The sequence below is a fragment of the Pinus tabuliformis genome, chromosome 6 (assembly GCF_031772625.1).
Source record: "Pinus tabuliformis cultivar Carrire ecotype Pingquan chromosome 6, CPIR1, whole genome shotgun sequence".
Lineage (NCBI taxonomy): Eukaryota > Viridiplantae > Streptophyta > Pinopsida > Pinales > Pinaceae > Pinus > Pinus tabuliformis.
This window is the reverse complement of record NC_142292.1, coordinates 1531944381-1531971118: the sequence shown is the minus strand read 5'-3', so window position 1 is coordinate 1531971118 and position 26738 is coordinate 1531944381. Positions and strand designations below refer to the sequence as shown.

The 26738-nt window shown below is 40.1% G+C and overlaps 1 protein-coding gene across 2 annotated transcripts in view; it reads left to right on the top strand.

Moving 5' to 3' along the window:
* LOC149264566 (uncharacterized) overlaps positions 1-26738 on the top strand; it is a 233135-nt gene that overhangs the window by 130656 nt on the left and 75741 nt on the right. The window contains exons 3-5 of one of the 2 annotated variants that reach the window (XM_089428386.1): positions 20348-20546; positions 20697-20783; positions 25597-26377. In XM_089428386.1, the coding sequence (XP_089284512.1) occupies positions 20348-20546; positions 20697-20783; positions 25597-26103 (793 nt within the window). In that variant the 3' untranslated portion in view covers positions 26104-26377. Of the gene's footprint in view, positions 1-20347; positions 20547-20696; positions 20784-25596; positions 26378-26738 lie in introns of those variants that run through there. The other variant, XM_089428392.1, reaches the window with a different exon arrangement.

Here is a 26738-nt window from a genome sequence, read left to right as displayed (position 1 = left end):
CAATAATTCTGTTGCATTTATTGTCAACACAGTCCTAACATATGCTGTCCAAAAACTCCTTGCAGGACAAACTTCAATGCTCACCCTTCAGCACTTTTCACCATGTCATTCAAGTCACTTCTAGACCTTCCTTATCTGCTTGAAGCTTGACACTATCCCTATCCAAACAGATTAGGCATCATTCAACTTCCTCCATGATAGGGCATGCTTGAAGCCTTCTTCAATTGCGGATGTAGGGCAACTTCTAGTGCGGAATAAGCCCAACAGTTAGAGCAAATCTGGACTGCAACTAGGGCTCTCGTTAGGAGTGCATAATGCCTCCTTTTGTTGTAGATAAACCCCTTATTGATTGCGGCCTAGGAAAACGTATTAGGGATCTCCTTTAGGGCTGAGATAAGGCAACGTATAGGTCTCTTATAGACAATGTTAAGGTCTCTTCACCATGATTGTGTTTAGGGCAGCGTTAGGGCATTTAATGACAGTGTATTAGGGTTTGTTATAGACCTGCGTTTTAGCCACTCCTTGCTGTGTTTCCATGACTGTATTTATGGCAGCGTAGGTCTCTTTAGAAAACGCTTTCACCTCCACGTCTAGGGCTTCTCCTTTACTGTGATTAGGGCTCTCCTTGGCAGCGTATAAGAAGCTGTGTCTTCTCCATGACAGCGTTAGGGTCTAGGGCATCCTCTAGTGCAGCGTAACATCTTAAGATCTCTCCTCCCACCAAAACCCAAAGACAAGTGGAGAGGAAGAGATCACAAGAGGTGTGTGCCAAATGACTTGTAAGCCACCTCTTTTTATAGTAAAACGTTGAGCACAGATGGGGGCAATTTGGTTGTTGGCCGACCTTGATGAATTGTTGCATAACACAAATAAATTCATATCTCTATGAATACATGTCAGAATCGGATGATCTTTAGATCAATCCTACACCTCTCGACGAGAGAAATCCAAGAAAAATATCAGTTGTCATGAATAAGAAGACCCACATGGAGTTTGGCCCTAGTTGCCAATTTTAACAATATGTTTTGTCCTAGAATGAAGCATTGGGTCCTTAGTCAACCTTATGCAACTCTTGTTGTCACAATGTATAATGGTAAGGTCCAACGGTCCTTTAAACAAATTTGATAGTAGCTTTCTAAGCCAAGCAACTTCTCTACTAGATTCACTTGCTGCAATATACTTAGCTTCAACACTACTCAATGCAACTGAATCTTGTTTCTTGCTCATCCATGAGATCATAGAAGATCCCAAGCTAAAACATACATCAGTGGTGCTTCTTCCATCTGTCTCACTGCCACCCCAATTAGAGCTTGTATAGTCCAATAGTTGTATCTCATTACCAGCATATCTCAAGCGGTGATGTATCATCCCACGAAGATATCCCAAAATATGTTTGGCTGTTGTGCAATGATCACGCCTTGGCTCCAGCTGAATTGACTGAGAACATTTACTACAAAACATATGTCAGGCTGAGTGTTCACAAGATACATCAAGGAGCCAATCAATTGTCGGTAGCATGTAGGATCAACAGGGATTGATTCTGAACTCCTCAACTTTTTCAAATTAGTGATCATAGGAGTTGTCATCAGTTTACTATCCATCATGCCAAACTTCTGCAATATCTTGATCACATATTTCCCTTGACCAAGATAGATCTCACCAAGTTTCTGCCATACTTCTAACCCCAAGTAGTAATGCATAAGTCCAATATTTTTCATGTCAAATTCAGTTGCCAATTGCTTCTTGCATTCTTGAATACGATGCTCTACACCTGTAACTAGTAAGTCATCCACATACAAAAGTATGATCACAGGTTCATTCTTAACCACTTTGATGTAGAGATTAGGGCCTGTAAAACTCTTCATGAAACCAAGTCTTAGAAGATATGTATCCATCCTTGCGTACCAAGCTCTAGGAGCTTGCTTCAGGCCATATAGAGATTTCTTCAACCTACAGATATTTCTTTCCTTATTGTAGACTAAAAATCCTTGGGCTACTAAATGTAAACTTCTTCATCTATCGTTCCATTCAGAAAAGTTGTCTTAACATCCATTTGATGAATGTTCCATCCGATGGTAGCATCTAGAGAGATTAATGACCTAGTGATCATATATCTAGCTGTAGGAGCAAAGGTTTCTTCATAATCGATTCCTTCCTTTTGAGAGAAGCCTCTTGCCACAAACCATTCCTTATTCTCGTAAATGTTCCCATCAACTACATGTTTGATCTTGTATATCCATTTGGAAGTGACAATAGATTTGTTACTAGGTCTAGGAACAATTTCCCAAACATCATTCTTCATTATAGACTGGTATTCTTCCTGCATTGCTTTCCTCCATTCTTGATGTTTGGTTGCCTTCTCATAAGTGGAGGGTTCTGCTTCGATAAGCTTAGTCATGTAAGTTGCATAACTTGAATAAATTTTAGGCTTCTTACTCTCTCTGAAAGTTCCCCTTGTTGCGACATGTCCTTCGGCTTCCTATAGAATTGTCCTTAACCAAGCTAGCCTCTTTTGAGTTCTGGAATGATGACTTGTTGCACAGGCTCACTTGGTCCTTTAATATCTTCATGATTGGTTGTAGGTTCTTGATTATTGTCATGTCCTGAGATTTCTTCAAAGAAGGGTACTTCTTCTTCATCATAATCAATGGGAATGTCTTTAGACTTTTTGTATGCAATATTCTCATTGAATATGACATCTCTGCTTACTTCAATACGATGATCTTCCTTGATGTAGACTCTATATGCTTTTGATGAAGTACTATATCCAACAAAGATGCCTTTTGTACTTATACGGTCCAATTTCTTCCTTTTGTCCTTTAGAATGTGAATATAAATGGGACATCCAAAAATTCAGAGATGATCAACACTTGGCTTCTTTCCTATAAACACTTCTTCTAGAGTCATATCTTTAAGAATTCTATGACGGCTTCGGTTTTGTATATAAATTGTTGTTACTGTTAGTTTTTGTAGAATCAGATGTGTTCTAACCACGAAATTTTGTGGAGAGGCTAGAATATATGAGATCTCTAAAACCCAGAAATCATTTCTGGAATTCCGCTTAGAAGTGTCTCAATTAGATTAATAACCATTTTTTAAATGTTTCCTAAGTCTAAACTTAGGATATATGGTTAGTTAATCAGTATTAATTGAGATAAGGCGTGAATCATCTAGAAACTCACAAAGATCGACCCAGGAATGATCCTAGCCATTGATTAAGTTTTAATCTTGGTCGTTGGTGCTCCAACAATGGATTATAAAAGAAAGTTGATGTGGTGATGGAGATCATCCAGTGCAGATACTCAGTTGCCCATGCAATTCGATTTTCTCAATAGCAACAACTCAACAGAGAAGATAGAGCTAGAGGGTGAGTAGTAGGCGGAATAGTAGAGTAGCGACATTCCGAGAGAAAGTTTTCAGTTCTCGGAAGAGTTGAAGGAAGGCTGAAATCTTCAGAGGGCCAGTGTAGGGACTGTGCAGAGGCTGATGCAGGCATCTCACACAGAGGTTGGGGAAGCTATTTCAGAGGCAGAAAATAACTGAGGTGAGAGAAAATTCTCATAATATTTTTGCAGGTGTTTTCTTCAAATTATATTGCCATCTGGGCATCTAAACCAATGTTGCACGAAGCGGGAGCGAAGCGGGAGCGGAAGCGGAAGCGCGGAAGCGTCATTTTCCAAAAATCTAGGAAGCGAAGCGTCCGCGGAAGCGTCTGCTATATATATATATATATATATTTTTATATTTTTTTGCATTTATACTCAAAACAAACATCCCAAATACCAAATTAATTGTAGAAGACATGAAAACATGCATATTTTTGCATAAATCAAGATAGATATGGCATCCATGATTCCATTGTAGTTACTAGTATGTACAACAATCATCTATATTCTAGCTATTACAAACATACATCAAATTTTTAAGCATATTATAAAACATAAAACATTTAAGCATATTATAAAACATAAAACATAGAGCATATTATGATTTATCTAGCAAGTGAGCAACTGTCAACATTTGTCATATCCAAAATTCAAATAATAATGTTTACAAAATATGTCACTTGGTCACCGCCAAGCCAAAAAGGTTCAAAATTCAAATTCACAAGTCTACAAGTCTAATGAGTAATCTATGACAAAAAGTAGTAGATTGTGAATATATCTACTAATCTCTCCTCCTTCCACCACGAATAGAACGTGGTGGCGGGCCTCCACGTGGTGGCAATGAAGAAGATGATGCCTATGTAAGTCGTGGCACTGAAACTGATGAAGAAGAACCCCCTGCTGTTGGTGTTGAACCATGGAACCTAGGAACCAAGGGACCAGATGGGGGTGGGGGTGGTGGCATATCAACACGGTCATCATCATCCTAGAATCGCTCAAAAAATTCATGCAAAAAAAAAACACTAGTTAACAAAAAAATTAAAAACATAAATTAGAGAAATGCTTTATAAGGGAAAATTGGAAAATTCATACCACAATGGACATACCTGGATAAGAGCATCCTCTAATTGCTCTAGTCGCAACACTCCATCCTCCAAATTGGGCTCCTCTGGATTCTTGTCCCAAATCAACAAGTCTTTATTAGACTTTGCATCTTCACAGTAATGGGACAACAATCGCAAGTTGTAATGAACATAAACCAAGCTCTCTGCCCGGTCTAAACTCAACCTGTTCCTTTTAACACTGTGGATGAAAGAATAAGAGCTCCAACACCTCTCTGCAGAAGAAGTGTTTACCACCTGTGATAGCACCCGCAATGCCAAACTCTGTAGAAGTGGAGTACCCCCTCCATGCATGTTCCACCACTCAAGAGCAGAAAAATTCTCTCGATCTTTAATTGCATGCATGCTCCCAAATGGACCAGTGTTGAGCGTATAGTTGCTCACCTGTCTCCGTACCAATGCAGCGTCCTCCTCATCAGGGATTAATTTACTCAATGCAGCCATATATTTTTGGTGAACCTCTTGATCTTGGTGTGGTTTTCTCCTGCTTCCCCCCCCAGGTGCTGGTGTTGAAAGCCATGATGGATGATAGTATTTAGGTGTCAAAACATATGCTAATGCATGCAATGGAATATTTAGCATTTCCCATCGGTTTTGCACCTCTACACGAATATAATTGTACAAGGTGGTATCTCTAGGCTCAACAATGTCTTTAATCTGCCCCAACATGCTATCCATTTGCTCATACACCTCCCCAATTACTGGTCAATCTGAATCTGCAAACTTGATCATGTAATAAATTGGTTTGGTGAATTGCAAAACATATTTAACCTGTGACCAAAAGTAACTGTCAAGAACAGTGTCCTTGACTGCATTAGCACCATCTGTGTCAGTGTTAATTTCATCCCATGTTTCAGCACACACCAGATTAGTTAAAGCTTGTCTCACCTTCACTGGCCGCCTAAAGGTGAGGTAATAACTAGCAAATCTTGTCTTTGCAATTTTAAGCAATTGCAACTTGGAGTAAGTGCCATAGAAGTAGTTTACCCTTGTATGCCCTGTGATGAATTTAATGAGCTGCTTCCCTTTCCTGTAAACCTCAGCAATCCACCCACATTCTTTGTGTTTCACAATATCATGCATCAAAAGGTTCAATGTGTGAACCAGGCACCCAGACCAAAAGATGTGTGGATGAGTACGCTCAATAATTTTTCCTGTTGCCTTACAATTTGCTGCATTATCTGTGATCACTTGAACCACATTATTCGGACCAACATCTTTGATTGATTTCAATAGGAGATCTGCAATGTTTTGTGCAGATGCAGTGATGGAGGAGGAGTCATGACATGCAATAAATACTGCACCACTAGAAGAAACACCAAGAACATTTATCAAATGTTGGTTTCTAATATTTGTCCACCCATCTGATACAATGGATACCCTAGAATCTACCCACTCATTTGTAAAACGTGTCAAAGCTCTTTGAACCTTAGCTTTTTCTCTTTCTAATAACACTGTTCTAGCTTTCTCATAGTTGGGGACCTTGTATCCTTTTGGGGCTTCATTGATGGCCTTTACCATTTCATGCCAATAGGGAGAGCGAAGCACATTGAATGGTACACCGCAAGCACAAAGAAAACGGACTATCTTTCCATCCACATCATCCCTCCCAGCAACATTAAGGAAATCCCCTATTGTTCTTCTACCTCCAGAGCTTGCAGAAGTACCATGAGGAGATGAGCAACTACCAAATTTAGAGGTTGCACTTGATTCAGAATGAGTTTTTTGTTTCTTGTTTTTTTGTTGTGCAGCCATCTCTATTTGGATGTATTTTCTTCTTTCTTCAGTTGAAATGTTTGGGCAAATTTGTACCCCCACAGAACCCTTTTTTTCATCACTGTCCAGCACCCCACAAAGATGCCTCCTCAGACGGGTATATGAACCACAATATGGTTTTCCTCCATGACAACCATGAGGGCACACAAATTTGTAAGATCCACCACCCTTTCCCCCATCAAGTTTGGTCACATAGTTCCACAAGGGTGTTGATGTAGCTTTCCCATCTTGTGTTTCAGTGTCCCCTTCAAGTTCATCCCCTTCCTCTTCAAACCCTTCCTCCTCATCATACATTGGGTCACTACTATTAGGACCATCACCAATGTCCTCTTCTGTTTCTTCCCTTCTATTCCTCACCCTTGCCATCATTAAAACCAAGAGTGGAATGATACATAGAAGCCAAAAGAACACCATCTTGGAATATGGATATAGGTGGTGGACAACGGCAACCTGTAAATAAAGGAGCAAGTAGAAACAATGGGAAAGAGTAGGAGAGGGAGGAGAAAAATACAAATTTTTTTTCAAAAAAACAAGGGAGTTTGGGGTTTGAACTTACCTCTTTAGCTCTTGTAGATGAAGTCCTCCAAGCTCTTGCTCCAAGCTCCTCCTCCTTCTCCTAGCTCCTCCTTCTTCACTCCTCCAAGCTCTCCTCTCTTCTCTTCTCCAACTCTCATAAACTCAAAGTGAGAAAATGAGGAATGAATGGGGGCTTTATTCTTTTCATTCCTCACCTTAACCTCACCCTAACCCACCCCCTTAAGGTTGAGTTAACTTAACTTTAAAAAAAAATAAAAAAAAAAATTGTTTTTCTCCCTTGGGCGCGCCCCTTTCCGCCGAAGCGTACGGAAGCGTGCGTGAAGCGCACGCTTCCTGCTCCGAAGCGCCACGCTTCGGCGGCCCGAAGCGCCGTACGAAGCGCGCTTCGGAGCCGGCGCTTCGGAAATTCCAGGAAGCGCAAAAAAATTTACGAATCGCGCTTCGGAAATTCCAGGAAGCGCAAAAAAATTTACGAATCGCGCTTCCGAATTTCCGAAGCGCGCTTCGGAAGGCGCTTCGTACGGCGCTTCCGTACGGGGCGCGCTTCGGAGCGGGGGGGGGGGGGGCGCTTCGTGCAACACTGATCTAAACTATTGTACTCAGATTTGCTGCTGAACATTAATAATAAAACCCTCATCTGCTGCACTGGTTTTCCCAAGTTGGGTTTTTTCAGGGACAATTGTCCAAAAATAACTGTGTCAATTTTATTGTGTGTGCTAGAATTTCTTAGTTTCCGGTATTTTATTTTCCACAATATTTGTATGGTGAAAATTGTGGTTGTGATTTTATTCATTATTTGTTGTAGCAAATAAATTGCTGAATTAGTTTTTGTGTTAGAATAATAATCTCCAGTAGCTGCAATAGATAGAATTTTCACATGGTATCAGAGCTTAATTGATCAGCTAGGAAGCTCAGAAGTAGAAAAAGGAATTTCGTTGTTCAGAGGGAGCAGCAGATCGAAATTCCCAGAGAGACTGTGCAGAGCCTAGAACAGGCAGTTCGAGTTGCTAGGGCAGCAGTTCAATTTTTCAGTTGAGAGGAGGCAGGAAAATCGAATTGCCTAGTTAGTGATTCCAGCAGTTAGAGGGAGTAGTTGCAACTCAGATTTTTCGCTGAGCAGAATACTGGTTGGATGCAAAAAAGTTTTGCTGCAGGCTGTAGAATCTGCGTCAAGAGGAAAAGAGAAATAACACACTAAATTTGTTCCAGTTTAGCCATGGACAGAAGTAACATTCAGGAGACTTCAGATTTGTCTTCCAGATTGGAAGACAAATTTGCTTGCTTAGCAGGATCAACTTCACAGGGAGTCTGGTACATAGACAGTGGAGCTTCAGCTCACATGATAAGGGTTAGAGAATATTTCTCTAGCTACAAAGAGGAGCAGATGGATTTCCAAATTACTATGGGAAACAGAACGAAATGTACTCCAGTAGGGAGAGGTACCATAGATTTTCAGGGGGAGTCAGGAGCAAGCACCAGTGCTTCAGATGTATTGCATGTGCCAGGATTGGGTATGAACCTGATTTCAGTATCCCAGTTACAGGATAAAGGGTACGATGTTCACTTCGTAGGGAGGAAAGTGTATGTCAAGCACCTGAGCTGGAAGAAAGTAAGATAGATTGGAGTTCGAAGTAACAAGTTGTACTGATTACAAATCGATTCTCCAATGGCACTGATAGGCAGCAATAGTAGCAGTGGGAAGGAGCTAAATGAATTATGGCATAGAAGAATGGGACATCTACATCATGGAGCACTCAGGATGCTCAAGGAAACCGTAACAGGGGTTCTTGAACTAGGGACTGAACACGATGATGTGTGCAGAGGGTGCGTACTTGGGAAGTATGCTAAGGCGACATTTCCAAGGAGTGACAGCAGAGCTGATGGCGTGTTAGGACTTATACACTCAGATATTTGTGGCCCGATGTCCACTAGAGCTCTCAGCAGTGCCGGAGTATTTCGTCACCTTTATTGATGATCATTCTAGGAAAACCACAAATCTACTTCTTGAAGACCAAGGATGAGGTTTTCGATTGTTTAAGAGAGTTTAAAGCTCTCGTGGAGAATGCGACAGGGAAGAAGATCAAGGTACTTCGCTCAGATAATGGTGGAGAGTATATTGATAAAGACTTCATAGATTTCTGTGCGAAGGAAGGCATCAAGAGAGAATGGACAACTCCATATAATCCACAGTAGAATGGTGTAGTGGAGCAGAAAAACAGGACCATTGTTGGAGCTGCAAAAGGCTATGTTATATGACCGGGATCTACTTAGATTTCTATGGGCAGAAGCATGTAACACGACAGTGTATATTCAGAACAAGACTCCTCATAGAGCATTGGGGAAGAAAACGCTAGAAGGAGTCTTCACGGGGAAGAAGCCAAAAGTCAGCCACCTCAGAATTTTTGGCAACGTTGCTTATTGTCACGTGCCAGATGATAAAAGGACCAAACTGGATCAGACTGCAGAGAAGGGGTTTTTCGTTGGGTACAATGAAACCTCAAAGGCATTCAGAATCTACATTCCTAGCAGTAGGAAGATAGTAGTAAGACAAGACGTGAAGTTCATGGAGGACCAAGCTTTTAGGAGGTCTCGAGAGATGCCTGCCACTGATCAGAATCAGTTAGTGGAAGCTCCTTTAGTCCAGCAGCAGGGGCAGCCACAGGAGAAGCCAGTGGGACAAGCAAGAGGACAGTCACAGGGATCAAGCACTGTGACCAGTACCAGTATTTCCTCAGGGGCAGGAAATCCGGGTAGTTCTCAGCAGATGGAGCAGCAAAGACAGGATAAGGAGGAGCTGACAGAACCTCCAATGACAAGTGGTCAAGCCAGCAGAGAGGTTGGTTGGACATTAAGGGATGCAAAGGAGTTTATTGGGACTACTAGGACGAGCAAGAGACAACGCAGATAGCGTGACAGATACCAAGCATTGGTAGCTCAGGTTACAAAACCTTCAACTTTCAGGAGGTCACATAACGTCAGGTGTGGATAGATGCCATGGTAGAAAAGTATAGCTCTATCATGACGAATGATGTTTGGGAGGTAATGCCTAGACCAAAAGACATATCAGTTGTAGGCTCGAGATGGATTTACAAGATCAAATATGCGGCAGACGACAATGTGGAAAAGTACAAGGCTAGGTTCATGGCAAAGGGGTATGCACAAAAGGAAGGGATAGATTATGAGAAAACCTTCGCCCTAGTTGCCAGATACACTTCCATTCGATTAGTTATATCTCTAGCAACTCATACGGGATGCAAGATTCACCAGATGGACGCTAAGACGACCTTCTTGAATGAAGTGATAGAGGAGGAAGTGTACATAGAATATCCAGAGGGATTTGAGACTCAGGAGAGGCACATGCATGTGTGCAAATTGAATAAGGCTCTATACGGGCTCAAGTAGGCTCCCAGGGCATGGTATGGTAGAATTCACACCTACTTGTAGCAGATGGGATTCGTCAAGAGTGATGCAGATCCCAACCTTTACTATATGATGGTAGAGGATGAGCCCCTCATTCTAGTTTTGTATGTGGATGATCTATTCTTGACAGGATCATCAGGGTTCATAGAGGATTGCAAGAGGAACCTAGTAGCAGAATTTGACATGAAGGATTTGGGGTTGATGCACTATTTCCTAGGATTGGAGGTGTGGCAGAAGGATGGGGAGATCTTCCTTGGGCAAGGAAGATACGCTATAGATATTTTGAAGAGGTTCAGAATGCAGGATTGCAGACCCATGTCTACACCCATGATTACCAACTGGAAGAAGACAGATGCATCAGATGACAAGGATGTTGACCCCACCTTGTATAGACAACTCATTGGGTCTCTCATGTATTTGGTCAACACTAGGCCAAATATTTGCTTCGCAGTCAATACCCTTAGTTAGTTCATGGTGAAACCGAAAAGGGTACATTGGGCAATAGCGAGGCATATTCTGAGGTACATACGAGTATGGGTTGAAATATACTCAAGAGGATGACGTCAGACAGTGGGTACACAAATGCGGATTGGGTTGGTAGTTTAGTGGACAGTGAAAGTACCCCTAGGTACTACTTCAGTGTTGGATTAGGGATGGTTTCTTGCTGTAGCAGGAAGTAGAAGTCAGTAGCACTGAGCTCTGCAGAAGCATAATATATGGTAGCTACCACAGCTACGTGCAAAGCTATATTGCTTCGGAAGCTGCTAGTAAGCTTGTTCAGGTAGAGGATGGAGGCGACCAGTGTCTATTGTGATAGTCAAAGGTGCATAAAGCTCTCTGAGAATCCAATGTTTCATGACAAATCGAAACACATCGATATTCAATGTCACTTCATCAAAGATTGTGTACAGCGAGGAGCAATTCAACTATAGTATGCTCCCATAGAAGAGCCGTTTGCAGATATACTCACGAAAGCTCTAGGGAGAGCTAAGTTTGTTTATTTCAGAGAACAGATGGGTATGGTGGAAAACCCATTTCAATAGCAGAGACAGGCTATTCTCGATATTCAGATGTTGTAGTTGCAACAGCAATAGATGAAGAGGGAGTTGCAGTGCAGATGCAGCGTTGGCAGCAACTTTGCAGAGTTAGCAGCAACACATATGGAACGTATATTAGAGTTGCACAGTGGTTGGTGGGTAGTAGCAGCCAGACATCAACATCATGACAAAAGATGATGCAAAGATAGGGTGTTGCTACAGGGGGCAACAACGCTAGAACACATTCCTCGCTAAGAGGGAGTGTTAGTTTTTGTAGCATCATATGTGTTCTAGCCACAAATTTTGTGGAGAGGCTAGAATACATGAGATCTCCAAAACCCAAAAATCGTTTCTGGAAATTCCGCCTATAAGTGTCTCAATTAGATTATTAACCGTTTTTAAAATATTTCCTAAGTCTAAACTGAGGGAATATGGTTAATTAATCAATATTAATTGAGATAAGGCGTGAATCATCTAGAAACTCACACGGATTGACCCAGAAATGATCCTAGCCATTGATTTAGTTTTAATTTTGGCCGGTGGTGCTCCAACAATGGATTATAAAAGAAAGTCAATGTGGTGATGGAGATCATCCAGTGTAGATACTCAGTTGCCTAGGCAATTCGATTTTCTCAGTAGCACCAGCCCAACAGAGAAGATAGAGCTAGAGGGTGAGTAGTTGGAGAGGAGAAGCATTTCGGGAGAAAGTTTTCAGTTCCCAGAACAATTGAAGGAAGGAAAGTCGAAATCTTCAGAGGGCTAGGGTAGGCACTGCGTAGAGGCTGATGTAGGCATCTCACGCAGAGGGTGGGGAAGCTATTTCGGAGACAGAAAATAGTTGTGGGGTGAGAGAAAATTGTCATAATATTTTTTCCAGTGTTTTCTTCAGATTAGATTGGCAGTTGGGCATCTAAATTATTGTACTCAAATTTGCTGCTGAACATTAATAATAAAACCGTCATCTACTGCACTGGTTTTCCCAAGTTGGGTTTTTCCGGGATAATTGTCCAAAAATAACTATGTCAATTTTATTGTGTGTGTTAGAATTTCTCAGTTTCCAGTATTTTATTTTCTGCAATATTTGTATGGTGAAAATTGCAATTGTGGTTTTATTTGTTATTTGTCGTATTAAATAAAATGCAGAATTAGTTTCTGAGTTAGAAGAATAATCTCCAGTAGCTGCAATAGATAGAATTTTCATAGTTACAGATGCTTCTCCCCATAAGAACTTGGGAAGGTCTTGGTCATGAAGCATGGCTCTAACAGATTCTTCAATGGATCATTTCTTTCTTTTAGCCACACCATTTTGTTGAGGGTTGTGAGGAACAATTTTCTACCTCTTAATTCCTGCTTCTTTGCAAAAAGCTACAATTTCTTTGGAAGTAGATTATCCACCATTATCAGATCTTAGGGTTTTTATCTTCCTCTTTGTCAAATTTTCCACTTCTGCCTTGAACTCTTGAAATTTCTCGAATATTTCATCCTTAGACTTGAGAAGATATATCCATGTCTTTCTAAAAAGGCCATCAATGAATGTCACATAGTATTGATGACCTCCAAGAAACTTATCTGTGATGGGTCCACAAACATCGGAATGTATGAGATCCAATATCTCCTTGGATCTTGTATCACTGCTTGCAAAAGGTTTCTTCGCAATTTTGCCTAGAGCACACACCTTACAAACTCCTTCATGCTCTTCTTTCAATTCGAGGACACCAGTAACCATATGATTCACTGATGGCAATATTTTATAGTGAAGGTGACTATACCTTCTATGCCATAGTTCACAAGGGCTAATATCTAGGTGTACTAGAGCTTAAGGAAGAGATGTTAGAAGTCTATGTTGATTTGGGGTAGCATTGAATGTGCTCTAAGCCTCAAATTTTGCAGGGAGGCTTGGGCACAGGTATTCCAAAGAGCCCAAAAAACGTTTTGGGAAATTCCACCCAGAAGTTATTTTATTAAAATAATTAATATTTTAATGGGGTTCCTAAGTCTAAACTTAGGAAAATTAAAATATTAATGGGTATTAATTTAATTAGGGGAGAAACTTCTAGAAAAATCCATGGATCAAGTCAAATCGATTTGAGCCTTTGATTATGTTTTAATCTAGGTTGTTGGTTGCCCAATAGGAAGATATAAGAAGGGACTTGAGGGTCATTTGGAAAACACACAAAGAGATTGAGAAAATCGATTTTCTGAGGTGAGAAGTTCTCAGGAGGAAAATCGATTGAGGAGATCTTGCAACAGAGGGGCAATGAGAATTCAGGAGAAGGAATTTCTGGAGAGTACAAGGCAGAGAGAGGATAGAAAGACGTCCAGAAGAAGGTTGACGTTGGCCTACACAGTGCTGATGTAGAGGCAGCGCAGTCAGAGAGGGGAAGTCGAGTTTTTGCTGAGGGAGTTCAAAGTTCGGTTGCCGGAAGCCAGGGTGCGAGTCTGGGAGGCAGGAAAGTCGATTTCTCAGCCAACAGAGGATCCAGAGCAGAGAGGTAGCGTAATACCCAGGAGGGGTGACGCAAAAGCTACCCAGGGTGACGCAATTTTGCGTAGAAGCCACGCAGAGAGTGATGCAGAGCCTCCAGAGCTGAAGGATCAATCACTGAGTCTCCAGTGACAGGGTGAGATCATTTCACCAGACTTCTGTCCAATATTTTCTCTGTAAAGGGTTTCTAGTTGAGCATCCTAGATTTGTACTCAGAATTTTCTCTTGCATAATAATAAACCCTCAGAGCTATCGCACTGGTTTTCCTGCATTGGGGTTTTCCAGGGATTATTTGTCCAAAAATAACTGTGTTGCATTGTTCTTTCTTGCTCAGTATTTTTTTTCCGCAACTATATTAATTAAGTGAAGGCTGCAAATGTATTTACTTCGAAATTTACTGTAAAACACAGTAAATAAATTGTATGATTTAATCAAGTAGGAGAAGTAACATTAGTTTGCTGCAATAGGGATTCCATTGTAGGAATTTTCACATGGTATCAGAGCTAGTGCAGGAGAAATAAGATGAGCAGAATCAGAAACCCTAGCGCTGAGCAGAAGGGGAAGTCGAAAAGTTGCAAGAGGCAGCAAGTCAAAACCCTAGAGGGTTTGTGCAGTTCCTGCCAGAGGGTTGAAAATCTGAGGGAGTCTCTCTCCGAGTGAGTTGACGGAGAGAAAGAGCTTCCAGTTCGATTTTTGCAGTGGCAGAGGGAGCAACGCTGAGCCTCAGCGTGAGGAGCAGTTGGTGGACGCAGATTTTTCAGTAGGCAGCTTTGCCGGGCTGAAAAGATGTCAGAAGAAAGAAGCAGTGGAGCATAGTGAGGGAATACTTCCTCAATGATTTCTTTTCAAGGAAATAAGCATTTCTCAATTGCTGAGTAGCAGAGGAGCAACGACTTACCAGCTCCATTAGGGAGTGCGTAAGTCAGTCTAGGAGCTACGCATTAGGGAGAAAGAGGGAGCAATTCGACAATTTTTTGGAAGAGATGGCAACCAGTGGCTTGAGGTTTCAGGATAGGTTGGATGGGGCTTCCAACTATGCCATCTAGAAGGCTAGGATGACCTTCCTGCTTGATGAGCATGCCCTCAAGATGTACATTGATAATGTGGTGGCTGAACCTGTGGATGCAGATCCGCTGAAAAAGTACAAAGCTGAGATGGCTAAGGCAAAGAGGATGATCCTGGACGGGGTCAAGGATCATGTGGTATGCCACGTTGCCAGCAAAGGGACCGCTAAGGAAATGTGGGATGCCTTGGCCACATTGTATCAGGGAACTTCCGAGCAGCGGAAGATGTACTTAGAGTAGAAGCTGAGATCTGCTCAGATGCAGAAGGGGGAGCGAGTGGATTTGTTCCTTACGAAACTGAAGGAGACCCGTGATGAGCTGTCAGCTGTGGGACATACTCCTCAAGACTCGGAGTTAGTGAGACTGGCTCTAAACTCTGTCTCAGATGATTGGCAGATCTTTGTCCAAAGTATCTTGGGCAGGTTAGCACTACCAAATTGGGACAAGATGTGGGCAGCTTTGAAACAAGAAGCGCTGAGGAGAGACCTGATCGAGGTAAAACTTGACAGGAGCAGCAACAGCGGTGGGTCGAAGCCCAAAGTGGAGGAAGAGGATAACGCAACCCTTGCATCGAAGGGACAACCGGGGCAACAGAGACGTAAGAAGGACGTCTCCAAGGTGAAGTGCTTCAGATGTGGTGAGATGGGCCACTATGCATCCCAGTGTCCATTGTAGAAAAAGGACAAGGATGACAAGCATGATCCAAAAGTTGTAGCCACGAAGATGACAAGGAGGAGTTCGCCATGACAACCGAGATACCTCCAGGAGGGAGGTGGGTTGATATAGAGTTGTAGTTGGGAGGACTGTAGATGAGTAGGATCCTTGAGGAGCCCACCTCTTGGATCATCACCTTGCTACGGGAGCCCATGATCAGGAGTAGTAGGATGGTGGAGTTTCAGTTGGTGCCATGGAGTGATGATTTGACAGATGCAGTGGCTAGGAGAGCCATAAACTGAGTAGCGCAGAGTAGGGAGGTAGCAGTGCAAGGAGGCACAGTGCAGAGCTTCAAAAGAGAGAGTGGGACTAGCAACATTCAGGATGCCAGCACTGAGGAGTATCCACTGGATACTTGTCCAGTTTGGGTGTTTTCAGTTGCTTCTCTCAGCAACTAAGTTGCATTATGGATGTGGTGTTAACAGTGACAGTGCTAGCAGCATAGCAGATGCAACATTTGAGAGGGAGTTGCAGTACAAATGTAGCATTGGCAGTGGCAGTGTCAAAGGCAGCAGTACAGTGGCAGCAACAACGCAGTGGTTGGTGGACAGTATGTCAGACATCAGCAGCGTAGAGACGATGCTTCAGAGTCAGAGCAGTATGCAGAGAGGCAGTGTATTGCTAGAGTACATTCCTCGCTAAGAGGGATTGTTGATTTGGGGTAGCATCAGATGTGCTCTAAGCCTCAAATTTTGTAGGGAGGGCATAGGTATTCCAAAGAACCCAAAAAGCGTTTTGGGAAATTCCACCCAGAACTGATTTTATTAAAATAATTAATATTTTTAATGGGGTTCCTAAGCCTAAACTTAGGAAAATTAAAATATTAATGGATATTAATCTAATCAGGGTGAAACTTCTAGAAAAACCCATGGATCAAGTCAAATCGATCTAAGCCTTTGATTATGTTTTAATCTAGGTCGTTGGTTGCCCAACAGGAAGATATAAGAAGGGACTTGAGGGTCATTTGGAAAACACATAGAGAGATTGAGAAAATTGATTTTCTGAAGTGAGAAGTTCTCAGGAGGAAAATCGATTGAGGAGATCTTGCAGCAGAGGGGCAATGAGAATCTGGGAGAAGGAATTTTTGGAGAGTACAAGGCAGAGAGAGGATAGAAAGATGTCCAGAAGAAGGTTGACGCTGGCCTATGCAGTGCTGACGCAAAGGTAGCGCAACCAAAGAGGGGAAGTTGAGTTTCTGCTGAGAGAATTCAAAGTTTAGTTGCTGGAAGCCAGGGTGCGAGTTTGGGAGGCAGGAAAGTCGATTTCTCAGCCAACAGAGGATCCAGAGCAGAGAAGCATCGTAATACCTAGGAGGGGTGACGCAGAAGCTGCCCAGGGTGACGCAGTTCTGCGCAGAAGCCACGCAGAGCCTCCAGAGCTGAAGGATTAGTCACTGATTCTCCAGTGACAGGGTGAGATCATTTCACCAGTCATCTGTCTAGTATTTTCTCTGTAAAGGATTGCTAGTTGAGCATCCTAGATTTGTACTCAGAATTTTCTCCTGCATAATAATAAACCCTCAGAGCTGTTGCACCGGTTTTCCTGCATTGGGTTTTTCCGGGGACTATTTGTCCAAAAATAATTGTGTCCTATGTGTTGCATTGTTCTTTCTTGCTCAGTATTTTGTTTCCGCAAATATATTAATTAAGTGAAGGTTGCAAATGTATTTACTTCGAAATTTACCGTAGAAGACAGTAAATAACTTGTATGATTTAATCAGTGGGAGAAGTAACATCAGTGTGCTGCAGTAGGGATCCCAGTGTAGGAATTTTCACAGTCTATACAACCTCCCCTCACGAATCCCAATAGTCTTAGCATTTTCAGTACTAGATCCCTTAGCCCATACAATAACTTTGCCATCAACAAAAGCATCTCTATCACGTTTATCTTCTAGACAAGAAATAGAAAGCAAGTTTTTCTTCAAACCTGGAACATAGAGTATATTTTTGAGATGAATGCTTCCAATGTTTTCCAACTCCAAAGAAGTAGATCCAATTCCTTTAATTGAGTAGTTCTTCTTGTCTCCAAGTTCAACTAAATGAGAAGAGAATCAGAGATTCCTTTTGATAAGGTCTAGAGTTGACCACATTCCCCTGTCATATGTCTAGAGGCTCCATTGTTGATTATCCTTATAATATCATCCTCAAAAGTACCTGTAAGAGCAAAAAAGAGATAGAGATTTCCATCCATGACATCTTTATATAGCTTGGAGATGAACATGATGATGCAACCTTTGGTAGTTTCAAGGAGACTTCTAAGAGCCTTGAGACCTTTCTTCATATAGTTTTCCATTGAAGAGAGAGAAAAAGAATAGATAATTGCTTCAAGAATGTCTTCCAACAAGGGTGCCAACAAGAATGAGATCTTTTGACTTACTTCCTTCACCTTAGCTTTGATACCCTGTTGAGAAATGAATGTACTTGATGATTAGGGTTGGTTCCTCTTTCTTGATAATTATTTGTGAGTATTTTTCTTCCTTTTATTACTTATGTCTTCTTCATCAAGTAATTACCAAAATATAAAATGCATGAAGATCATAAGAACACAAAGAACACAAGACATAGGCTCCAAGTCAGGGCAAAACCCCTACAAGGGGGAAACCCAGTCAACTCTTCTCTTCTTATAGAATCAGATCAAAGTGAGACATCCAAGACCCAGAGACCAAGACCTTATCATGCCCCAAGTCAGCCCTCTTTCAGAACCTTCCTCAAGCAAGTTTAAGTCCACAAGGTCAATGTTGTCAAACTTCACCAAATCTGGTCCAATTCAGAATTTCAGCCTTGCAACTCAGAATTTTCAGCCCTGCAACTCAGATCTAAAATTCATACTTGCAACTTCGGCCTTGCAACTTGCAGAATAACCCTAGAAATCTCACACGTGTGGACAGAAACAAGCAGAGATTCAGATTTTACTTTCCTTCTTGGATTTCTCTCTCTTCCTTGACCTTCGCACTTTTCTTCTTCTCTTGCTTAGAGATCGAACTTGTGAGTGTAAGTGTGCAAATGAGGATGAAGTTTCTTGCTTTTATAGCCTTTCAACTCCAATTAGCCCTCTTCTAGGCCGACTTCTCTTGGCAGGGCTGACTTGGTCTTGGGGGTCAAAAAGACTCTTCTAGAATCAAAAATAATATTTTTCTTTTGATACAAATAGTCCAAATGGGACTTTGACACATGATACAATTTCTTCTTGACTCAATAAACCCTAGAAGCATGAATAACATGTTTGACTATAATAATAATAATAATAATAATTTTTCTTTTTCTTTTGCTTTTTCATGAAATATACATCGATACAAGTACAAAGATAATTATGAATACTGAACCTAGTTACAATTTTCAACATTACCTTCATCAAATTGTTTGAAAAAAGACTTCATTGGAAAACTTTACAAACTCTGAAAAATACAGTGACCATTTGGGATTTTTCCAAGGTGGAATATTACACACATTGAATTTAGTCGACTTTAGGGAAGCCCCCCTTGACTAGGACCATTCATAGTCTAAAGTGAGAAAGGCAAAGTCACTAAGGTGACAATGGTGGCTTGCCTAAGTTACCCTTGGGGTCTCATCCTTGTGCTTAGGACTTTTACACTCAGTGAGAACATGGGAGGTAACACTGCCTCAATTTTTATTTTTTTGATCCCTCTCAGTGGTTAATTGATTCAAGATTGAAATGAATCTGTTCTGGTGGTACACTAGGTAGGGGTTGTTACGGCTTTTTTTTCATGAGGTCACTAGGGTTTTCTTCCCCCTCCTTTTGAACCACTTACGATGATGAGTAGCCCTTTATAATGTTGTATCTATGCTTATGCTTTTGACCAGGAGCTGGTTTGGCAGTCTCATTGTTTGTTATTATTGAATTGTACTTTTGAGTTCCACTGACCTACTTTGTCTTTGTCATTTGAGGACATTAATAAAATTATCTTATCTCAAAGAGCTTACACATATATGTTGAGGGTTACACCTACTCTAATCTCAATCTCTAGGACTCATCCTCATTCCAGCTTTCTAATTTGCTGTCCAAGGGGGTTCCATTTGGGGTTCATACAGTGTGCAAACAACTTCCTGATCATCTTCAACCTATTCAAATATTGGTTCCTGATTTTGACTTTTCTTGCCCAATACTCCACTCTTCTGGAATGCAATTCCCATCATCTGAACTTCTCTTTCAGAACTTTGCTTTGAGTTCATCAAACAGTGGACTTTGTATTCATTTCTCCCAAGCATTGACAAAATTCAGTTAGCAATACTATCTCACTATCTGTGATTTTCCAGTATCTCTAATGTTTTTGTGTATAATGCAATAGATGGGTATGCCTATATCCTGTGAATGAATATCTGTATTTTAGTCAGTAAGCCTCTGAAGTTAAATTTCTTTGATGAATTTTTTTCTCTGTTGAGAAAGCAAACGAGTGCGTTATTGGAAAGTTCTTCACATGTTTTTATTGATGCCTTGAAGACAAATTTTTTACATGAGCTGCATGAATAGATGTTTCTTGGATTGCCAATTCCTCTCGTGTTTTTACTTTAAATGGACAGTTTATAGTAACCTGGGCCTCCAAAAGAGTATCACCTATAGTGATAATATGGACCTCTAAAGGATTATCACCTATTGTGATAATTTCTATTTGTAATTGCTGATCAGTTTTGTAGTTTTTAATGGTTTAATTTTGACCTGGTTTGGCATGAGGTAATATATATTATACGCACAAAAGCAATACACTGCTGACTATTCACTATGAGCCTAATCAAAGAATGCAAGTACACTGCAAATTAAGAAGATTTTTTCATTGATCATTGTGATGCAGTTATGGGTTAGATTGCCATGAAATATTTACTATGGACATGTTGGAAGAGGCTCTGAAGGCTGAAACTAGTTCTCAAAAGTCAGTATTGAGAACTTTGGACACAAATATTCAAAAAAATATTGTTGAAGCCATAGAAGAGAAGATTCTTGCAGAATTGCAAACAACAGAATTTGAGGAGAAAGAAAATTATTTTATCCACGTAAGTTTTACCTGTCAACTATATAATATATTCTTATAATTGTTGAACATAGCTTTCTGTTCAAAAATAATCATTCAAATACAATGCTTTAACTAGTACCATGTGCAGTCTCGATGGGATAAACTCTCCAAGTTGACTTTATTTGTGCAGCTTGAAGATAATTTGTGTCCTGGTTATAATTGGCGTTTGACATGTGTAAGCAATAGTGAAGATGGTGAACAACTTCAGCTTAAGAAGGTATGGCTCTATATATTTGCATAATCTATATTCAGCCTTATGTTTTCTATTGTAATAAAAGTTGTGTTACGTCTGTAAAATGTAGGTTGTTTTAGAAAGTAAGAGAGGGTTTAATCTGTAAAATATCTGATTTGGGAGGAAACTATGCTTCCACAAAATACATGTGCAAGCATGTAGAGTCGGCAGGCTTATGAATTTGCTTGGCTTATACTGAATAAAGATATAGGTGTAGATCCATAGATAATTTTTAATTGAGTGAATGCCTTTGTCCAAGGTTCTTAATTTTTGTCTTTTTGTCATAAATTTCTAGTATTTTGTGGAAAAGAAAGAAAATGTAACAGCCCATTAATAAAATTTTAGACCTTAAACTTTATAAATATATATCTATGTATTAAATTTTATAAAGTATGTGGTTAGACCTTATAATATGAATTTATAAATTATATTAATTAACTTTATATCATATATAATTTAAATGTTATGAAATATACTTTATATCATATATAATTTAAATGTTATGAAATTATATTACTTAACTTATACCATATATAATTTAAAGGTTATAAAGTATATCACATAAAACTTTATAGCATTATAGTAAAAACGTTATAAAAGTATCAGTTATAAAAATGTTATAACATACACAAGAAATGTTATGATCGTAAATATCAACGACCCTAAAAAGAATCTATATATGTATACCAGTTCATTAATAAAGTGGGTGGAACCTGCTAAATATTTATTACTGAGCGCCAAGGACAGTAAGAAGGATCGGAGAGCCATCAATGCGTGGGAGGCGGTGGCTGCAAGTGGGAGGGCGGCCACCGCCAGGCCCGTGAATAAATAGCGGAGGCCTGAACCTGAACAGGGGGGAAAAATGGAGCAGTGAAACCAGAGGGGGAAAATGGAGCACTGAAACCAGAGGAGGAGAAATTGAGCAGTGAGAGAGATTTGCTACTGGCAGAGCTTTAGTTCGTCTGAGGTCCTGGGCACGGGGGACAGTGGGCTTCTGTGAGAAGCTTGCTGGATTGGGTAGCCAGCTTCTACTCAATCAGGCTGGGCGGAATTGGTCTCCCTGGGTAATTGGAGCTCAACAGCAACAGTATCGACAGCTTCACGAGATCAGCAAGCAGTTCAGGTAAGTGCAAAAATTAAGTTTTTAAGCTTCCTGTTTTCCAGTTTATGAATATTTACATGTTTTCTGTATTTCGAATGCTGGGCATTACACATGGTATCAGAGCTGCGTTCAAACCCTTCGGGACCTCACAGGCCCTACGCAGCTAGAATCTCGTATAAATCCCTAAATTTAGGGGCAGGGGCTGGTGATGAATGATTGCGGATCACAGAAGCCAGTGTAGCCCCAAATATTGGACAACCGACACCATTTCTTAAGTACTGAAAAAAAAAAATTAGATGGTAAGCACCCGTAACAATGTTATTTGATAAATGGATTTCTGTGGGATGTAATTGTGTACACAATCAAATTTAGTTTGGCATCAGGAGACTTCCTCCGTCAGCGCGAAATTTAATAGAATTGTCGTAGTTACGAAGGTGGAATCGTTTGTAACTTTGCAGAGGCGGCAGATTATACCCATTTCTCTGGTGTTGGTTTGCTGGGATTTGAACCCATTTGTTTCAAACTCTGCGATAGATCCCTGTCTCGAACTGTTCGGCACGTTAATTTGATCATGTTTTCATGAATTCCGTGTCAGGTTTCCGCTGTTCATTGCGAATGCCTGCTAATTGTCGGTCCAGATGAGAACGACACTCAAATAGTAAACGCCATATTCACATTCCTGGAGGTGTTAACTTTCGTCCGATATGCGCTTTGGTCCATTTCGCGAAGAAATCCTTGGTTACGTGAACTCTTTGGAAAAATGATATTTCAGATATCGAAGCCGCTTCAAAACCTAAATTGAGTCTATTAGCATTTTCATTCTGCTTCGACCGAATTCGGTTAATTTTAAGTGGCGAAGGTGCATGAATTGATAAAATTCGCCATCCATGGTGTAGTTCGTTTTTTTTTCAATTATGGACATTTTAGCTTTTGCCCGTCCCCGAGCCTTCCATCTAAAATTTTTTCTTAGAAAGGCTACGGGATCCGAACTCTGACTGAAGATGCCGTCCCGTGATTAATTCCAGCAAACGCAGCCAAAGGTAAATTTTGCTAGGTTCGATAGTTCCGCTGTAAATCGCAGGGAAGCCGTTGTTTTATTTCGGTACAGGCCTTTTTAAAGATATTAGGGGTCGAAACTGAAATCAACTTGATTTATTCAGCTGTGACTGTGTGACATATTCGTACTGCAGACTCCAGAGTTCTGGCAGTAGATAAAGTGACATTGGATGTAGGAGTTGCTCTCACGAATTGAAGCACAGCTCACTTACAAATATTTTAAGGTACAAGAAATTATCTCAATTTTTTATTTTATTTTGGGAGAGTTTCACAAGAATCACGATTGCTTGCAACTTAGAGGGCATATCGTTGAAGGCACTGATGGCAGCTTGAATAGGCGCTTGGAATTGACGCTTGGAAAACATTTTTTTTCAGCAGTTGTCTTATTGGAACACATCTCAACCTCTAGTGCTTTGATTTTTTTTTTAACCCTGAGTCCATGCGTCAGCAGATTGTTTTCTTTAATTGATAGAAGTCGACAAGAACTGTAAACTCAATTTGTTATTATGAAGGGTAATACTGGAAATAGATACTATTAGTATTACAAGTATGGATTTTGCTGAAATTGGCTCTTGCTTCTGATTGAGGAAAGAGAGAATGGATAGACTATATTGAGAAAATGTTATCTTGTATTCCTCAGGTCTTTCCCTTTTCAGAAAGGGAGGACCTTTCATTGAGCACGGAAGAGAAAATTCCTTCTCTTCTGCCACCAGTTTGGAAAATGACAGTTTCAACTTCAATTTTCATAGAATGTTTACAAGTGGGCCATAATCAAGACAAATAAATTCTAACTATTGAATCTATATCGTTAACTGAAAAGAAAAATAATTCTACTATCTACTACGCTTTCTCAAGCTTCGTGCCGCAAACAATTTCGAATTTCTTCTCCTGTGGTATGGTAGCAACATGAATTGTTTTGGGAGCGTAGGGAATTGTCCTGAGATTTTGTCTTTCTTGTTGCCTGTTCATATTTTGTGCCTCATTGTTTGAATCCATCCATTTAGCACATATCATTTCATCTTTCTTTTGTGCTGTTTCCACTCAGTGCCAAGCCATGTGCTCATTCTAGCACTATTCATCTCCAGACCGCACTGGTTTTGCAGGCTTGGTTTTGTCTCCACACTTATCATGTTGACTTATCTTATTGCCTAAATCCATCTTTGCACCTTCATTTACTTTGTCCATCTCTCTTGGTGCTGCTCCAAGCTGTTGTGCACAAGCATGCTCTTCTATGCCCATGCTATTTCACTTTGCCTTACATCCATGCTTCATTTTGATCTTGTTTGAATTCTCCATGGAGTGTGCTGTTCACATTCGTACTTTGACTTGTCATGAATGCTTCCACATCAACAACAGTTAAAAAAAAAAAAAAAAAAAAAAAGTTTGAGTAACAAAACTTGCGGTGATACGCAATAAATGATGTTATCCCAATATGACCAGATACAAAAATATAGTTGATATGATTTTGATGTATTATTTGGTTTGACATGTTAAGAAGCTTTTTTTTAAAATATTACATGGTTGAGGGATTTAAAGAGTCTAAAGACTCTAAGCCAGATGATGTTTGTGTAGCTCCTGCTGATGATCCCATTTCTAGTAGTGGTGATGAGTTTGTTGAGTGATCATGTTGATCAGTGATTTGTAGTAGGTTAGTGGCCCACTAGCTTGTTGCATGGTTTTGGACTCTAGAGGCAATTTAGAGCCTCATTTGTTATGTATTTTGTTGCTGATATATATTGCACTTGGTGCCATTTTGGTATGTTCACCCTTACATGATATATAGGTGAGCAAACTTTGTATATTGCCTTTAATAGTTTGTAATCTTAAAAATGATTTTTTTTCATTAAAAATTAATCATTTTTATATGTTTTTAAAAAAAACCAGTTCATTGAATCCTGTTGGATCTGCTTTCAGTTCAAAACATGGTTTGATAGGTGGCCTGTTTGAATACCAGTTTTAGTTTTTAAAACTATGGCTGGAAGATCCATACAATTGCAAGGCAAGTAAATGCAAAATCATGCAAAGTAAATGTGAAGTAATCTAAGGAAGTTCTTACTTAATCACCTTTTCATTGCTCCCTGCTCTCCTCTTGCTCTATGAAGCTCTACTACATATTCTTCGATTCCTATCAACTCGCATAATTAGACCTCTTGGATGTGTGAGGTCTAATAATCTTCTGTAGTTTAATGTCAGTGGATGGTTCTGAGGTAAATTTTCTGGAGTCATGCTACTTCAGTGGGTCACTGTGCAGCTGATGGATGTAGAGGATCTGAGGAATGTGTGTCACAGTCAGCATGGGATCTCAGGCTGGGCTAATGTTGTACTTATTTCTAATTTTATTCCCCTGAGTGCATTTTCTGCTTATTTCAATATTGGTCATGCACAATGGATCAGACAATGTGACATATAAATAACTCTAATAAATCTGAAGGAATTGCTTTCATCAGGGTACAGTTCTTTGGTGTTTCACTTAACAAGTTTGTTATTAAGTTTAGTGAGTCTGCGTAGAATACAATGATTAGAAATTAAAAAGCTAAATTTTTGATGGAATTCTATGAGACTAAAAGCGGAACTTCTTTGATGTGAGAATATATCTAAATTTAAGCATGTTTGCCTCATCCAAAACCTGTCGCTTTACAGATTGCCCTTGTTGATGTACCTGATCGCACTGCTTTGACTGATGCATGGAAAGTTTGGATGGAGGAGCACATAAATGCTATAGGTAAGGTTCCTCCTGGAAATGAATCTGGTAACACCATATGGGTAAAGAAGAGACAGACCAAGCCTGATCTTCGTCTTACACCTGGCCGGCATGTGCAACTGACAGTGACTTTGGAACAATTGATTGACAAATTGGTAAAGGAGAATGAGATAGTAGTATTTATTAAAGGTTCAAGAACGGCCCCACAGTGTGGATTTTCTCACAAAGTTTTGACAATATTGAATGAACACGGGTTAGATTATGAATCGGTTAATATTCTAGATGAAGATTACAACCCTGGTTTGAGGGAAACATTAAAAGTCTACAGTAGTTGGCCTACATTCCCTCAAGTGTTTATAAAGGGAGAGTTTGTAGGGGGTGCTGATATTCTGACAGAGATGGCAGAGAAAGGGGAGCTCCAAGAATGCCTTAAGAGTAAGAAATAGGGAGCTCAGATTTTCTTATAGAAGGGATGTAGGACAGAGGCAGATAAGTTGAGAATGATTATTATGGCTTACCTTTATTCAGCCAACATGTTTAGCAATCATTTCTATTTTTAAGGTGCTAGAATTGAGTCCCTCGCTTCATTAGTTTGTCATTACTAGCGAATGAGTTTGACTGTTGACATTTTATTTGATTGTACGGGATTTACAAAAACATGTCACACAATCCTAAATAGACTACGATTTTATGAATTTACACCTTGCATCTTTCAAAACACCTTTTGCTTTTTCTCACATATATACTGATACAGATTAGGTTTCTCTGCTGGTTTCAAACATGTAAGTAACCTTTTGATTCAGACTGTTGATATGGAAGTTGGAAATTGATTTATCATTCTGTGGAGTTTCTTTATTTTAACTAATAAGAAATTCGTGCATGGAATTGCATGAGCTGATTAAATAAATGGTCGTTGGTAATAAACTCTATCATACATAGAGATACTTGAGGAAAAATGACATAGAAACATAATTTATTTACAGGTACATATTATACTTGATAAAATTAAATCAATGGTTGCATCTAGTAAAGAGTTTGACAAGTAAACTCTCAAGAGTTGGCCGGGGTAAAGTGGTTGCCA